This window comes from Sceloporus undulatus, chromosome 6 (assembly GCF_019175285.1).
Source record: "Sceloporus undulatus isolate JIND9_A2432 ecotype Alabama chromosome 6, SceUnd_v1.1, whole genome shotgun sequence".
In the NCBI taxonomy this organism is placed as follows: domain Eukaryota; kingdom Metazoa; phylum Chordata; class Lepidosauria; order Squamata; family Phrynosomatidae; genus Sceloporus; species Sceloporus undulatus.
The window spans coordinates 25,441,725-25,459,238 of record NC_056527.1 but is presented as its reverse complement, the minus strand read 5'-3'; the positions used below and the strand labels follow the sequence as shown (position 1 = coordinate 25,459,238).

The 17,514-nt window shown below is 41.1% G+C and overlaps 1 protein-coding gene across 1 annotated transcript in view; it reads left to right on the top strand.

The window, feature by feature from the left end:
* The window catches only part of PLXDC2 (plexin domain containing 2), a 284,011-nt gene extending 273,005 nt beyond the window's left edge, over nt 1–11,006 (top strand). The window contains exons 13-14 of the mRNA XM_042475224.1: nt 1,130–1,290; nt 7,934–11,006. Coding sequence (XP_042331158.1) covers nt 1,130–1,290; nt 7,934–8,050 — 278 coding nt within the window. The 3' untranslated portion in view covers nt 8,051–11,006. The remainder of the gene's footprint in view (nt 1–1,129; nt 1,291–7,933) is intronic.
* The last annotated feature ends 6,508 nt before the right edge of the window (nt 11,007–17,514 follow it).

The following is a 17,514-nucleotide window of genomic DNA, read 5'->3' as shown; positions in this document are numbered from 1 at the left end:
GGAGAATGGTTTGGAATTCACATTCTGGTTGCAGCAATGGTGGATTCTTTTTTAAAATTAAAAAAAAAGCTATTTCCCTCATGTTGTTTTCAGATCTCAGTTTACACATACACAGCCATTTATCCTTTGCAATTTAGAGCTAACCCATTGTGTAGTAGAGGTTAAATATTACAGAATATTCTGGATGATATAGATATTTTTAGGTCTTAGCATCAATAGTGGAAGCTGCACATGAATTATACCTCTTCAGAACTTCAACTTTCTTTTCATTCTTCATCTCTTCTGCTATATGACAGTTTTGATTGAACTGCCCATGCAGAGTTTTTAATTATGTCATAACAAGCTGAACAATCCACTCTTAATTTTTAGCTCTCTTTTTCCAGCTGGAAACTATTGCAGTTGCATAGACTGCCCAAACTTGGAAGTGCCCATAGCCATCTGCAGCTTGATGCTAATGAACTAACTAAAATGTACTGAACTAAATGACAGCAGTGTTAATCTCAGTTTTTGTGGGATAGTTTGGGCAGAAATGGATATGCTTTAGGACATGATTGCTCTATTTTGACCCCTTCTCTCTTATAAGCACTTGTTACCATGCAGAACGCATTGCTGTGAAGCTTAACAAAATGATGGCTTTCAGCAAAAAATTTATAAGGTACGTAAGCTCTCATCAGATCAAAATATTTGAGAGCCATTTAATACACACATCTGCTCTGCAATAGCAGAGAACTTTGGAAAATGATGCTCCATATTTCCCAGATTTAATTGACTTTTCCTCAGAAGGATTTGTGACAGCTCTTAACCTGAAGGCTATGAGAAATGATGATGACATACAACTTTCATAATGAAATTTAATTAATACATATCTGTAGGAAAGTGTGGACAAAATTAGTAGGAAAACAAAAATCAGTCTCTTACATAATTTAATTTGAAAATGCTAGAGTGCATAAATTCCATTTCCAAAGGTAGATATTAATATAATTCATTGAGAGAGAAATAATAAAACATCTGGAAATATTCTTTTCATCAACCTATCATGTGTCTGTAGCACCTAAGAGGTTGTACATGGAACAAAGTGAGAAAATAAAATGAAATCTTGCCAAGCTGAACCCATATTCTTTTCTTGCAGCCTCAACAGATGACAGTACAGCAGAGAGAAAAAGTGGAACACTTCATACTGGCTTAATTGTTGGCATTTTCATACTGGTCCTAATAGTAGCAGCAGCAATACTTGTAACAATTTACATGTACCACCATCCAACATCAGCAGCCAGTCTCTTCTTTATTGAGGTAAGCCATAATAGGTGCCTTCTTTTACAAGTCAGGGGGTGGGCTGCTTCCCGTAAGCAGGAGAAGACTCAGAGTCCTGATAAGCACAGGCATTTGTCTTCTTCTGTCATGCTGTTATTTCTGTAGTTTGATTTACAACGCTTGCCCTTTTGGTGGATAGTAAGGCAGAGGTTGCATCTCAAACCCATGAAAAGGCAGTGCACATGAGCATGACCTCCCTACCGCCCCCACCAACCAGTGTGTGACAGGTTTTAGAGAATCAAGACTTCCGTGAATAATTGCTGAGGTCAAGTAGTCTCCACCTGGTCTTTGATTCATCTTGGTAAGAGTTCACAATACTAATAGGTCTGCCATGATTCACTAGTTAGTACCCATTAAATGCATGGAATGATCAGGAATAGTATTATTATTATTATTATTATTATTATTATTATTATTATTAACCTTTATTTATAAAGCGCTGTAAGTTTACACAGCACTGTACATCAATTTTTTTAGTCAGACGGTTCCCTGCCCTCAGGCTTACAATCTAAAAGACACGACACAAAAGGAGAAGGGAGTGGTGGTGGGGAATAGGATCAGGTCCAGCAGATCTTTTCCACCTCCGAGGCCTGGACCAAGGCAGATGGACTGGAGGAAGGGCTTGGCTTCTTGATGGATGGTTAGAAGGAGGCTTCCTGGGTCAGAGAGGGTCTCACCTCTGGGAATGCTTCTCTAAACAATATAGTCTTTAATTCAGTTTTGAAACTGGGCAGAGAAGTGATGAGGTGTGCATGTGGGGGAAGAAGGTTCCAGGAGTAAGGGGCAGCAAGCGAGAAGGGACGAATTCGGGAGGGGGCAGTGGTAGTCCTACATTGTGACAGGAGACCCTGACTACCAGAGCGGAGGGTGCGAGTAGGAATGTAAGGAGAAAGAAGGTCAGATAAGTAAGGAGGGGCCAACCCATGGAGGGCTTTGAAAGTCAGTAACAAAAGCTTGTACCGGATGCGAAAGGGGAAGGGGAGCCAATGAAGGGAGGATAAAAGAGGAGAAACATGGTCAAAGCGGCGAGCGGATGTGACAATACGGGCAGCTGAATACTGGACAGATATTAAAGGATGGAGGTGTGAAAGAGGAAGCCCTGTTAGAAGGAGGTTACAATAATCTAGTCGCGAAACCACTAGGGCATGGACTAGAGTCTTGGCAGTAGAGATTGAGAGGAATGGACGGATCTTGGCAATGTTGTGGAGAAAGAATCTACAGGTCTTTGCGGTGGCCTGGATCTGGGGAATAAATGACAGAGAAGAGTCAAAAATGAAGCCAAGACTGCGGGCTTGATGAACCGGTTGAATAGAAGTGTCGTCGACAGAAACAGAAAAGGAATAATGAAGGGTGGGTTTAGGTGGAAAGACGAGAAGCTCAGTCTTAGACATGTTGAGCTTCAAGCGCCGAAGCCGCATCCACTGAGAGATGGCAGTCAGACAAGAAGAAACTTGCTGTTCAAGCCCCGTCGAAAGGTCAGGGGTGGAGAGATACAGCTGAGTGTCATCGGCATACAAATGATAGGAGAAACCAAAAGAACTGATGAGTTTACCTAGAGACAGTGTGTATATAGAGAGAACAGAAGGGGACCCAAGACAGAGCCCTGGGGAACTCCAACAGATAGCAGAACAGAGGAGGAAGTCTGACCACCCGTGACCACTGCAAAAGATCTATCTGACAAGTAAGATTTAAACCAGTCGAGAGCAGAGTTGGCGAACCCAAGGTCAGAAAGTAAATCGACCAGGAGACAGTGATCAACAGTGTCAAAGGCTGCAGACAAATCGAGAAGAATGAGAATAGAGTAGAGGCCGTTTGCCTTGGCCCGCAAGAGATCCTTTGAGATCTTGGTGAGGGCCGTCTCTGTAGAGTGCCGTGGGCGGAAGCCAGATTGGAAGGGGTCTAGGATGGAGTTGGCTTCAAGAAACTTAATACAGCGAGAATAAACGACCCATTCTAAGACCTTAGAAAGAAAAGGAAGAAGAGAAATTGGACGATAGCTAGACAAAGAAGAGGTGTCGAGAGAGGGTTTCTTCAGAATTGGGGAAACGAGAGCATGTTTGAAGTCAGAAGGGAAGGATCCCAAAGAGAGAGAGAGATTAAAGATATAGAGGAGCGAGGGCAGAAGAGAAGGGGCTATAGAGATTAGGAGACGGGAGGGAATAGGATCAAGAGAACAGGTAGTAGGTTTGGAAGAATTTAGCAGCTTAGATAATTCATCCAGAGAAACAGGGGGAAACACAGAGAGTTTATTAGTAGAAGGTACCAGGAGGTTAGTGGTAGGGGGCAAGTCGGGAGGAACTATTTCAGATCGAATAGTAGTGACTTTTGTGATGAAGTAGTTGGCAAAGTCAGTGGGGGAAAAAGATGAGAAGACAGGGGGAGAGGAAGGTTTGAGTAGTGTATTGAAGCAGGAGAACAAACGCTGCGGGCGCCTCTCATTAGCGCAGATCAGTGATTTAAAATAGTTCTGTTTTGCCATAGACAGAGCGCGTGAAAAAGATAAAAGGATGAATTTATAATGAATGAAATCGGCCGGTTCCCTAGACTTTTTCCAAAGACGTTCAGCCGCTCGAGAGCAGGACCGGAGGTACCTGATAGTGGGAGTGAGCCAGGGCTGAGGCCTAGTCATGGGGGAAGACACACGTACAGATACAGGAGCAAAGCTGTCAAGAGTTGAAGAAAGAGTGGAATTAAATAAAGACATTGCTGAATCAGCAGAGTCCCCAAGATCAAGAGAAGAGAGAGATGAATTCAAAGTCTGACTGAGATGGTCAGAGTTAACAGACTGAAGGTCGCGGAAATGGCGCTGGACAGTACGACGAGGAGGTGGGATATAAGTAAGAGTAAAAGAAATTAAATGATGGTCAGACAATGGAAAATCAGATGCCAGGTAGTCGGAAATGACACACTTAGCAGCAAGAATTAGGTCGAGACAGTGACCAGAGGAATGGGTTGAGGAGTTAGAATGAGGCTGAAGGCCAAAAGAAGCAAACAGGGATCTAAGGCGAGATGAAGAAGGATTGTTGGGATTGTCAAGGTGAATATTAAAGTCACCTAGGATTAGAGAAGGGACTGTATCAGATAGAAAAAACGTCAGCCAAGATTCAAAATTGGGTAGCAAACCAGGAGGCGGCGATAGATGCAGCAACCCGGAGCTGTAAGGAAAAAAGAGTCGAATACAGTGAGACGCGATGAAGAGGGGGGGAAAGAGAGAACTTGAAACTGGCAGGAATTGGACAATAGTATACCGACCCCTCCTCCTTGACCCTCAGGGCGGCTTGAGTGAGTGAATGAGAGACTGCCAAAAGAAAGGGCAGCGGAGGTGGCAGTATCATGGGCCGGGAGCCAGGTTTCAGTAAGAGTGAGAAGGTTAAATGATCTAGAGAGAAAAAGATCATGGACAGCAGTCGCTTTCGGAGCAACAGAGTGACAGTTCCAGAGTGAACAGAGGAATGGAAGCTGGGAGATAGGAAGAGGTCGAATAGGGATCAAGTTAGGAGAGATGCGTGGAGCCATGGGAGGAAAGTAGAAATAATTTATCTAACTCAAATGCCCTTATTGCATGTTCAGAATATTTGTCCTCTTTGCTAAACCAGACATATTTGCCAAGCCAGACATAGTTATGATAGTACAATACAATATGCAGGATTGCTACTTTCTGCAAGAAAGAAAAGAAAAGAAAAGAAAAAAAGCTTTTCAATTTTATTTTAATGTTTATTTTTATAATCTGCTTATCTTCTAAGAGACAGACTGTAGAAGCATGAGACAATCCCTGCTGGATCAGGCCAAAGGCCTATCTCACCCAGCAGTCTGTTCCCACAGTGGCAGATGCTCTAGGAATCATTTCTCTGAAGATGCCAACCACAGATGCTGGTGAAACATCAGGAACAAACTCTTCTAGAACATGGCCACATAGCCCAAAAAAAACCCACAAATAACTATGGATGCCAGCATGATAGCCTTTGATTTTTCCTGTGATAAATTGCTGTGCTACTGCCTCAGCAAGCCTTTCAGTATGCAAAATTATTTCAGGCACCTATCCTGTGTGTGTTGCTAGTGGAAACAATGCGTCCCTGAAATGATTACACTTCTGATATTATGATCTTATTGCGGAACAAGCTCATGGAAGGAAATGTATATGTAGAGATTATTTGGAGTTTCAGCAAACTAACAGAAAACTAGAGCCTACATGGTGCTGATAATTGCTGTGACTGCATTTGATAATAGGTGAAATGTACTGCATTATTGGCATACATAAAAATTATATAGCTCCTTATAAGGCATGGCAATAAACTTTTCAGTTTCTTCAGTAGTGAGGAGAAAGCAGCCCTTAAATGCCGGTATCCCCATATTCTTGTGCTTGTGTAATATGTGGAAATCATTATACTCCAATGAAAACATCTGTTCAGTCATTCTGTAACCAATCTTCTTCATCACTTATCCCTTAATCTTTATCTCCATGTGGCATTTGCATAACAGATCGCTTTCACTTTTGTTTACTTACAACTGCTGAGTCCTCACCTTCTTAATAGGTAGTTATGCATCTTGTTGTTCTCAAGTTTGACAACTATGAATGAAAGACTTCCAAATCACCCTGTCATTAACAACCCTGTGAAGGTGCAGGGTCAGCTTCCTTGATTGAATCTATCCATCTGTTATGTTGTCTTTCTCTTTTCCTATTGCCTTCTACCTTACCAAGCATTATCGTCCTTCTCAGTGAAACATATCTTCTCATGATATGTCCAAAACTCTGTTTAGTCATCTTGGCTTCAGACTTGATTTGCTCTAGGACCCATTTATTTGTCTTTTTAGCAGTCCACAGTATCTGCAGAACTATTCTCCAGGATCATATTTCAAATGTGTTCAGCTTTCACAATTGTACATAGAAATGGGAAATATGATGGAGAATCCTAAACTTAATATTCAGTGATATATCTAGACACTTCAAGTTCTTATCTAGTTCCTTCATAGCTGCCCTTCCAAATCTTAAGTCTTCTGATTTCTTGAATGTTACTCAATTTAGAGTGTGAACTTCAGTGCAATTTTAGTGCTTTTGAATGGATTTTTGTGTTCATATCAGCAAATTAAAGTGTTTTGAAAGTCTATCAGAAGAACTCTCCTTTCTTAGTCTTTGCAGGGTAATTCTTTGCAGGATTAGTTCATTATAACATTAAAGCATCAAAGTGTTGTGAAAAAACTGTATGTGATGGAGTATTTTTGGGGTCATTTTTGATTTAGAATTCCAAATTTCTATATAACCAACATACATTTTTAAAAATATTTTTATGACCCTCAATTTTCCAGGCTTGTGTAATCATTCCAAGTCTCAGCTATTTTCTGCTAGTATTATGGTGTCAATTCTATATCTCAAATTCTTCATATTCCTTCTTCCAATTTTCATGCCTCCTTCATCTGATACTTAACTTGCTTTACATATAATATGTTCAGCACTTACGTTAAACATATAGGATGATAAACTGCTACCTTGCCTGATCCCCTTACCAGTTGGAAACCATTCCTTTTTGACATATACTGTACTGGCCTGACAATACTCTGTCAGGAGACCCTTCAGAACAGAAGTCAGTGAATTATCCTAGACTCTAAAATCCTCTAGGGAGTCATCCTCTTGAGGGAAAATATTTGCTGGGGATGCAAGAAAGGGCATTCTTGGTGGGTCCTGTCATGCTGTGAAACTCTCTGCAAAGTGCACTACACTGATTCTCTCCCTCTTCTCCTTCCACTGGCAAAGACCTTTGTATTCAGCCAGGACTATGGCAGATAACCTGGGTTGCTGTGGAAGAGGGGGGATGGGAGAGGTGGGCACTGTTTTTCCTTCTATTTAATCTGCTTTATGGACAAACCTCTTGGAACTGGTATGTTTTACTTCACACTGAATAGGGAAAAGGTAGCATAGAACAGGGATTGTTAGCCTTTGCTCCTCCTTTTGGACTTCAGTTTTCAGAATCTCTGGCCAATGGCCATTCTGTAATGGCTGATCAACAATGGAATAGACCGTGAACTCTCCATCTTCGGAAGTCTTTAAACAGAGGTTAAATGGGCATCTTTCACAACTGTTTTAGCTGTGTATTCCTGCATGGCATTGGAAAGGATGGACCTTGTGTGCTCTTGCAGCTGTAATGTGCTATTATTTGCATTTTGTCTTTTTGGTTTCATTGCAAAAGCACCACTGTCTGGGAGAAAAACAATGTATAAATCCAATGAATAAAGCAATGCAGTTAGAAAGCACTTTTTACCTTTCCCTAACTTTCCTCCCCCGAAAAAAAAAAATAAACTGTGCATGGGAAGGACCACTTTCCACTCATGCAGGGGATTGCTTGTATATCAGGTTAACTTTTTCTGATAAACTACTAATTCAGACTGAGTTTTCCATTGCTTTGTTCATACTTCTGCAGAAATTCAATATTTTTGCAACAGTTTAAGTAAAACATTCTGGTACTTTGGAAAAGTTACTTTTTGACTACACACTTCCCACCCAGGAGGACCATTGCCCTTATTGGATGGAGACTCAGGGAGTTATAGTCCCAGAAGTAACTTTTCCAAAGCTCTTGGCAAAATGGTGTCCCAATATTCTGACATCTTTGTTTTGTGTCTGGTCTTCTAGCGTCGCCCAAGCAGGTGGCCTGCCATGAAATTTCGGAGAGGATCTGGGCACCCTGCATATGCTGAAGTGGAACCTGTTGGCGAGAAGGAAGGCTTCATCGTATCTGAGCAGTGCTAGGGTTTCTCAGGCAGTCCACAAGTACTGACCTACAGAGGACTAAGACATGTACTTGTCTCTCATTCAAGAAAAGGAAACCAAAACTCCAAGCCAAGTGAAAGAGACAGAATAGATTTCTGGATAAACATTCTCTAAGGGGGGAAAAAGAGAACTATATAGATACCTGGTGACCCTTTCAGTGAGAAGTGTTTTTTTTTTTCTTTCAGAGCAGATTGGTGAACAATAATTCGGTCATGTACCTCTGAATACCATATGAGAATGATGGATACATTTGCCATGTTCTTGGTTTAGGTATAGGAGATGTAGAGTAATCCAGGAAATGAATGGAAAGGTTTAGTTCTGAACAGTGCTTCCCTGTTTGATCCAACACAGCAGTGATGTGGGATTTAAAAATAACTATTACAAATGAGTGCCCTTTGATGCCTGGAAGCAATGTTCCTCATTGATAATACTGCTGGTGATATCAGTCTGATACACATAACATAGCTTGGCAGTTTTCTATACTTCCACAAATAATAGCGTTTCCACCCCATTCCATAGGCACAGCATATACCTGGAAATAGCAGAGCATTTCTTCTATTGTTTAGGTTTATATTTTGAACTTTGAATAGTTTTTCTACTCACAACTATTGGGCTATAGTTGAAAAAGTGTCAGAGCATTTTGTTTTGTTTTGAAAGGAAAAAGGTTTTTCACGGTGGTGAAACTGGGCTGTCAGATAGGAGTAAATATAGTGACATTGGACTAATACTCAGTTTCAGTGTTTACAAAAGTGAGACTTAAGCTGCAGTGCTATGCATTACTTACTTGGTAGTAAGCCTCAGCAGGACTTACTTCTAAGGGATTGTGCATAGGAATTTGGCTGTTATTTTCAGAAATATTGCTTATGGCCCTGTTGAAGCAGAAATGGTGAATATGTCTAGCTGATGCTAGGAGCGGGGGAAACAGTCTTTGGAAGGGAGGAAACATGGTATGAAGTGTTATCATTGCTAACCCTTGGCATTTTTGTCACAGGTCTTTTGAGAATAGCCTTCTGGTTCCTCCCCTGTCCTAGATAAACATTAAAAGTTTTGCAGTCCCTGCAAATTCATGTAGAAATATTGTTTAATGCACATAGTAATTGCATAAATATATATATATAAATAAATATATATATTAAAAATATATTTTTTTTATAGCTAACACAAGGCAGGCTCTTGTGACTGTTAAGAGTGCATCTCTCCTTTTTTTCCTTTTTGGCCATCCAGACGATGGAAATAGATTGCATTGCAGCATATTTCCACTAAGTTGTAAAATAATCCTTAATATTAAAATAATTTTTATGTTGTCTAGGGAAAGTGGTTCATTTAAATGCAGGACTATCCTTTTAACTGCCTCTTGGAGCCACGGTTTCTTTAATAACAAAACTCTTTCCTTTCCTGACTAGGGAAGGAAAAATATTTTTTAGAAACTCCCAGTGAAATACTTCTTTGGGTGGAAAGGGGAAATACATACTGAGCCACTCTAACATCTGCTCAGATTTTGTATGGACATTGCATTGTGAACTTTGCCATGTATCATTTTTCATGTACCACATGAGCAGAGGCACTTGAATCATGGTAAGGTTCAATAAAACATTTTCAGGTTTCAGGTTTTTTCAGATACCTGTTCAGGTACCACCTTTATAACACAGGTCTTTACATTTTTCATGTCAATACTTGTATGGTATCTGTTTTTTAAAGAACAGCAACATAATTTTTACTTGTTATTTCCTTCAGTAAATAATACAATACCGTATTTCCTGTATTCATTCTGTGTGCTGTTTAATTCATGTTGCTACTTGTTTACAAGTCAACAAGAAGGAGCTTAGCTGTACCCGAGATCAGTGGTATTACTCTGAAACTGTTAAAACACCAATAATTATCCTTCATTATATAAGTGGCATTTACTATTTCCTGGCAATAGCCCAGAACTGAGTGTGTACAGGGACTTGCTGTTTTCTCCTATAAGACAGAAACATTCTGTGCTCCCATCTTGTGTAGTGACTTTTTCCTATATTCATATGTGGGAAGAGAACTGTGTATGTACACACACATGCACACAGCATTATTACTTGCATTGCCACCACGTCTTTTGTTGCGACTTGTTCTGTGTCTCACTCAGAACAAGAGACAGCCTCAGAATCAGCTGTAATGAACAGTACAAGCCCCTTTCCAGGAAGTCCTCCCCACAGTGCTTAGCTGTGAGGTTCCCCTGTCAGCTCTGGAAAGTGAAGTTTTCCAGAGTAGCAGTACTGCGGCTGCTACTAGCAAATACAGTTCACTGCTTCTGATTCTCCATTGCCTGAGGTGAATATCTTGTTTTAACTAATGGGAGGGCCACACCTGCTATAAGGTACATTGCATTGTAAGATCAGGTGCTTCCCTTTCATAGAAGAGTATTAGAAGATTTTTCATGCTTAAGATCTACTGGACTTCCTCAACCTAGCACTTGCTAGATGCTGTGGACTAAATATCCATTATCTGTGACCATTGCTATCTGAAATGAATGGGATAGTAGTCCAGCATATCTAGAAATTGCCTGAATGAGGGGAGGTTATGCTAAATTGCAGCTCTGGATTTTTGCAGGGAAATGGTTACATCCAGACTTAGCTGTTCTTAAAGTATAGCCATAGAACTCAGCAAAATTTAAATTGGTCACAACTCACTGAAGACCCATTTATTTCAATGAGCATATTTTAAGTACTTGTAAATATACCCATTGTAAACTCATTCTTAAAGTGGAGTTTTTTAATGGGTATACTTTAAGAATGACCAATAAAAATAAAGTCATCTAAATGGAAATATACTATTTAAAAGTATCATCCATGCCTGCTTTGATATACTTTGTGGTAAATGCTGTCTCTCCCTGTGAAGCAAGATTGTAATGAAGTTATCTGTGGCAATTTTGTGACCCCATATGGTTTTCCATATTTTTAAATTAAACTGGATGGATTAAAATGATACAAATATGATTCTTTACTCCAAAGGTTGTAATTAAAATGTAGACGTTGGAAAAGAATCCTATTGATATCATTCACAACACAGATTTTGAGTTTAAGACTGTCCCACTGCAAGACAAAAGATATCCAGACTATTTAATAAGCATTGTCCCTGGCATTTAATGGTGGCCATTTTGATCCAGCAGTCCATTTACTTCAGGAATTGAGGCCATGGGACCATGGGGTGAATCCCTTCCTCACCTATATTGATGCAGGAAATTTGAAAGAGGAGTAAAACCAGTTCCCTGAGATACCACCTGAAGAACTTGCATTGCTCCAACAAGGAACTCAGTGAGGCAATGCCCCTCTCTTGACATCATCTGGTCCACATAGAAAAGACCCCCGCCTCTGATTTTCATGGCTCAGCTTGCTACTACAAAGATATCTATATGAGTACAGCTACAGATCAATATGGGTACAGCTACAGATACATAGATATTACAGTGACTACCACACCAGACATATTAGTCTAAAACCCAAACTTCAGCCTTTTTCAGCACAGAATTACCAACACCATTTAAATGTTTCGTGGAGATGTGCTTTCCAAAGGATGTTTGCAATATTGTTTGACATTAGCCATGTCTTGCTCAAAATGAGAAGCAAATTGGAGAAGGCCTGAGGAAAGTTCATGTCATAAGAGTGGAGTTGCCAGAAGCTGCTACAGCCACCTGTAGAAACCCCAAATTTCTCTTCACACTGCCCCTTCTTGCTACGTTGGACTTGTGTCCTGATTTATAGTATAAAGTTATCTGAATTCAGTCCCACTCCAGTTTAAAGAGAAAAAAAGATAAAGGGTCAGTTTCAAGGAGTGAAGTTGTAAACACTTGGACAACAGAGTGAGCAGCATGCATCTCCAAGTTTTCTTCACTGTAGAAGAAATTATATTCCTAAATTATAATAATCATTTGTTTGCTGTTGTTAACCGCCTTTGAATCAATCTCAAGTCATTGCGATTCTGTGGATAAGACATCTCCATGACCCCCTGTCCTCCACTGTTCTGCTCAGGTCCTGCAAACCCATACCCATGAATTCCCTAATTGAGTCCAACCATCTAGTGTGTGGTCTTCCCTCCACCATACCTAGCATTATTATGTCTTGCCTTCTCACAATGTGTCTGAACTATGACAGCCTCAGTTTGATCATCTTGCCCTCCAGGGAGATTTCAGGCTTAATATGTTCAAGGACATATTTGTTCAGTTTTTGGCATAATTATTATAACATTGCCTCTAAACCAAACAATTGTAACCAAGTGGTAGCTACTAATGGTGCTTATACTCCATGAATGGGTGTGCTTACCTCCTAAGGCAATCATAGGCCCGTTACAGATGGGCATAAAGTACGGACTGGGTCTGTACTAGGGTTAGAAAGGGGCGACACTTCTGGACGCCCCTAACCCTAATACAAACCGAGTCCATACAAAATGGCAGTGCCCATTCCACACGGGGACCGCCATTGCTATGTCACCACCGCGCCGCCTCCAAAAGAGGCGGCGCAGTGGTGACATACTGGCACCACACCAGGGCGCATAGAGCGCCCTTTCCATGGTGCCAGAAGGAGCTCCGAAATGAAGCTCCTGTCATGGCCAGCCAAGATCAGGTCTCTGAGGATGAGGATGAGCCTCCTCCAGAGCAAGAGCTAATTGAGGCTACACCAGGTGCTAATCCTGCTCTGCCAGGTCCCAGCTGTGATCCCCCAGCCCCAGAGGAGGAGGCTCAACCAGGTCCTAGTGCTAGTGAGATGCCTCCTGTGGTGCAACAGCCTAGTGGTGACCACATCGAGGCATGATTCCTGGATGTGCCTACTTATAAACAAAGAAGGGCTGAGAGTGCTTGCAGGCTCAGATCCAGGAGAATTGCAGGGAGGCAATTAGCAAACCAGCCTCAGGTGGCACGGGGGAGAGTCTCCCTTAAGGTGCAGAGAGGCATCTACTTGGTGTGATTGCTGCCTGCACTGGCTCCTTGTTTCTTGACTCCTTGTTGCCTTGACCTCGGAATGGACTGGATCCTTGTTATCTTCTGGCTGCTTTGACCCTGGACTGATTTGACTACTATGACTTCTGGTATCCTGACTTTGGCTTGACTTTCGGATTGCTCTCTAACGCTGACTCTTTACAAGGTCTGTGGTCTGCTTCCACTTGCTGTGCTAAGCCATTCTTATCGGCATAGTGTGGGTGTGCTGGCTGCAGTCTAGGACAGCTCCTTCTGGGATTTGTGTCACTGGCGCAGCCTTTAGACGGCTGCACCAGTGATGCAAGGCAGAAAGATGCTGAGCGGCCCCTTTCTGCTTGTCCCCACCATTGGGTGTCCTTGGGGCATGATGCCCCAAGGACATCACTTTCCAGGCCGCGGGGAAGTGGCCTTTTGCCGCTTCCCCTCAGCCTGGAAAGCGGCGGATCGGGGCCCCAGAGGCTGCCGTTCTGGCAGCTGAGGCCCCGATTTGGTGGGGAAAGGAGCGCCTACAGGTTGCCCCAAAGGGGCGGTCTGTAATGTGCCTAAGTTAGTAACTAGTATCACTTGTGCAGAGTGTCCCATATGTAAACTGTCCCATATGTAAAAGTTTCATCCTTTTTTTCTTACCTAGATTCCCCACAATGAGGCTGGCCTGAGACATTCTTCAGCCTGTGAAAATGCACAGGAAGTCTTTTCCACCAAAATTACCATTTCATGTACAGAAGCCAAGTGGACTGGCCATTGAATTTTACTTCAACACTGGCAATTGGGTCCTTGAGGGCATCAGCATAGTTTAGGATGTGGAGGATAGATTTTGTAGCAAACACCTCTGTTTTCTAACAGAGAAACATTATTATTATTATTATTATTATTATTATTATTATTATTATTATTATTATTTATAGCCCGCCTCTCCCCAGAGAATCGGGGCGGGTTACAATCAACAATAAAACATAGTAAAATAATAATACAATCCCTAACTCACAATTAAAATAAAACAGCATAAAAATTGCAATAAAAATTACAATAAAATTTAATCCCTATTACAATGAGGGGATTTAAGAGAGAGTCATGGAGGCACAGTTGTGGGACAGTGGAGAGAGCCCATGTATTAGTCTGGGAGTGCCCGCCAAAAGAGATCTGTCCTGATGGCTTTTTTAAAGGCCTCAAGAGATATGTGATGGAACTCCTCTGGAGTTTAGGAGCAGCTGATGACAAGTTGGATAACCACAGCAAGTCTGGTCTTTTTAGTCTGTAGTGGCTTCACTCTGCCTAAGGGCAGAGCTGGCTCTCCTTGCATCTCATGTGATGTAAGAGAGAGAGATGGAAACTTTTTGGTACCCATTTTCTCCCTGGCATGAATAATTTTATAAGCCCTGATTCACCTCTCCATGTTTTCTTTTTCTTTTCTTTCTTTTTTTGGGATGCGAGGAATAAAATGCCCACATATGTTATATACTTTCTTGCAGCACAGCTCAAAATGGACAAGGGCTGAACACAATAGTCACAGTTAAAAAATGTGAAAGGGGGATTATCTGTAGGCAAGAGCACAAAAGTGAAAGAATACCACAAGTCTCTTTTTCTCAGGTATACACTCTCACTGAACTGCTGTGCAAAAAGAGCATGTTACATTCCCTTGGCAGCTGCCTAAGGACCAGCTGCTCTTTAGCAGAAGGTTTATACAAAAAGATTAATTTATATCAAAATATTTATTTGGAACTCCCAATACTTTGAGATGCTTAGCAGACTGGTGCTTTTAGGATGATGACTGTTGTTATTTGACATTAGCCATGCGGCCTTTAAATGCACAGCAGCTTGGAAGAGAGCATGTCAGAAACCATATGAATCAAAAAGCCTCAAGAAATCAACAGATCAAATGTGAGTGCCATGGCATAAATAGAAATCTATTATGTAATGAGATGACTTGCCATTTTCCCATGGGATAATTGATTATGACACAATTACAAATTAAACCTTTGACATAGGGACATTGCGAGATAAAAAATTTGATATGATAATCTTTGATGTTGATAACATGACAAAAAAACCCCAGTATGATGGGTTTTATCTGCTCAGAAATCCTATAAATGGGACAATTCCACTATAATGTGTCCATTCAAACTTTCCACCCAAAACATGACATTGACTTTTGGCTCAACCTGCTTATATAGCTAGACCAAGTGGCCCTTTCACACTATATAGTTATAGCACTATGATCCCTCTTTACCTGCTAAGGTTCCATCCTGTGAAATCCTGGGGTTTGTAGTTTGGTAAAGACCTAAAGCTCTCTGGCTGAGAATTCTAAATATACGCCAATCTAGAATTCCATTGGACAGAGCCATAGCAGTGAAATTGGAAAGGTTGGTTTTAATGGTGCCAGCTTCCAAAGTCTCCCAGCCAGCAAGGTCAGTGGCTGGGGTATTTGGGAAGTTGTTGTCCAAAAAATGTTAATGGATGACATCCTGTTAGTGAATTTCAATGATGTTAATGGGATTTATTCTATTACAGTTCACTTATTTATTGTTCTTGCGGAGGTCAGAATTCTATTCTGGCTTGTCCTTCTATTTCATTCTCACATGGAGTCACTCTGGTTAATTGTCCATTTTTAAAGCCTTCAGCCTACAAGGTCCTGCATAGAGTTAGTACCTGGAAGAGCTTTTTTTCCAAACCAGTATGCTGCTCTGAGACAGTGCTTGTCAGCATCAACCCTTAAAGTGGCCACAAGAAATTTGTCAAATATCAGATGCTATAAAATGGCTTTACATGTGGTCTAATGTATGTCCTTTTACTTCTGTATCCACTTGAACACTGGCCTGTGTATGTGTTAGCTGTTCTCAGGCAGAATGTTCATGCAGAGAAAGACTGTTATAACTGGAACTTTTTAGTTGGGAGGGTATGTAAAGGCAAAAGTGTGGGGAAGGAGAAGGTGGGTGGGAGGGAAAGTGAAGGGGCCTCTCTCTCTTTCTTATAAAATTGAGATTCAAGGCAGCATCCAGCTTAAAAATTAAACTAAACTGTGAATTGTCTAACTATTCATAATATTAAAACCATTTAAACTCGCATTTAAAAAGATAAAAATGCAATTTAAAAGACAGCAATTTAAAATAGTTTCATTTAAAACAACATAGCACCCTCAGACAATTCTTTTAAAACTTTCTGTTTTGAAAACATGTTGAAATGAAAAGGGGTTTACCTGCTGATTTAAGGACAGCATGGAAGAGGCCATTCTAGCCTCCCTGGTAACGGAGCCTCAGAGTCCAGAGACAGCTGCCAAGAAGAGCTTGTCTCATGTTCCCACCAACCACTCCTGTGACAATGGTAGGACTGAGAGAAGGACCTCTCCTGAAGATCTTGGGGCTTCGGTGGGCTCATACAAGGAGAAACAGTCTGCCAGATAGCCTGGGCCTGAGCCACATAGGGCTTTGTACCAGCACATTGAACTGTGCCCAGAAGCAAGCATGGCTAATGGAGATAGATTTGTGGGAGTTGTAGTCCAAAATATTTTAAGAACACCAGGTTGCCTACTGACCTAAGGAATTCTCATCACAAGTGGTAGTGCTTAGATCACTTTATTGCTGGTGCTTGTAAGGTTTTCAGCCAAACAAATGGAGGATAGGTTTTGTTAATGGATGCCTATTAGTCATGATGGCTGTATATAACTTCAGTTTCAGAGACAGACAGCCTGCCTCTGAGGATCCATTGCTGGGAAGCCAGAGCAAGAGGGAATTATTGCTTTCATGTCCTGCTTCTTAGGGGCATCTAATTGGCCACGGTGGGAAACAGAGTGATGAACTAGACAGACCTTTGGTTTGATCCAGGAGAATTTCCCTCAAATGTTCTAACTTTGCAGCAGATGGCCTTACACTGTGAGATTTGGGGGTCAAAACAAAATTATGAATAAATACGAAGCTCTGTAATGAGTTCAACAGCTGGTACAAAATGTGTGCCAACACCAAGGCCTGGGAAAACTACTTCTGGACTGAGCTTGGCCTACAATTACAGCTGGCCATGGTAATTCTGGGAATTATAGTCTAAACTCTGGCCAGTATACAGCTTCTTTTGAAACATAATGATCTAACGACTATGATGATCATTATGAAACTCATTTCTCAGACAACAATTATGGAAAGGGCTATCAAAGAACTAGATAGTGTATGACATTTAGTTTCTTTGAAGAGTTAGCCCATGAAAAAGCGCTACAATATTTTAATAGGGAGTCCAATTTGTTGTGAGATACTGTACTACAACTTACTTTTTTTTACCCAACAGACCTCACTCTTGAAAGCTGGGTTGAGGGACAAATTATTATGCCTCCATGCAGAGCAATCTTTCAAGATTCTGCACATGTGTAATCAAACATACAAACATAGTGATGTAGGAATCATATAAAAGTAAGTATTCTTTTTACTCTAGTAAATAGGAAAATGACACATAACATCTTGGGTATTTGTAGATGCAATGTATCATTTAGTTATTGGTAAGTAAACTTTGTACCTTG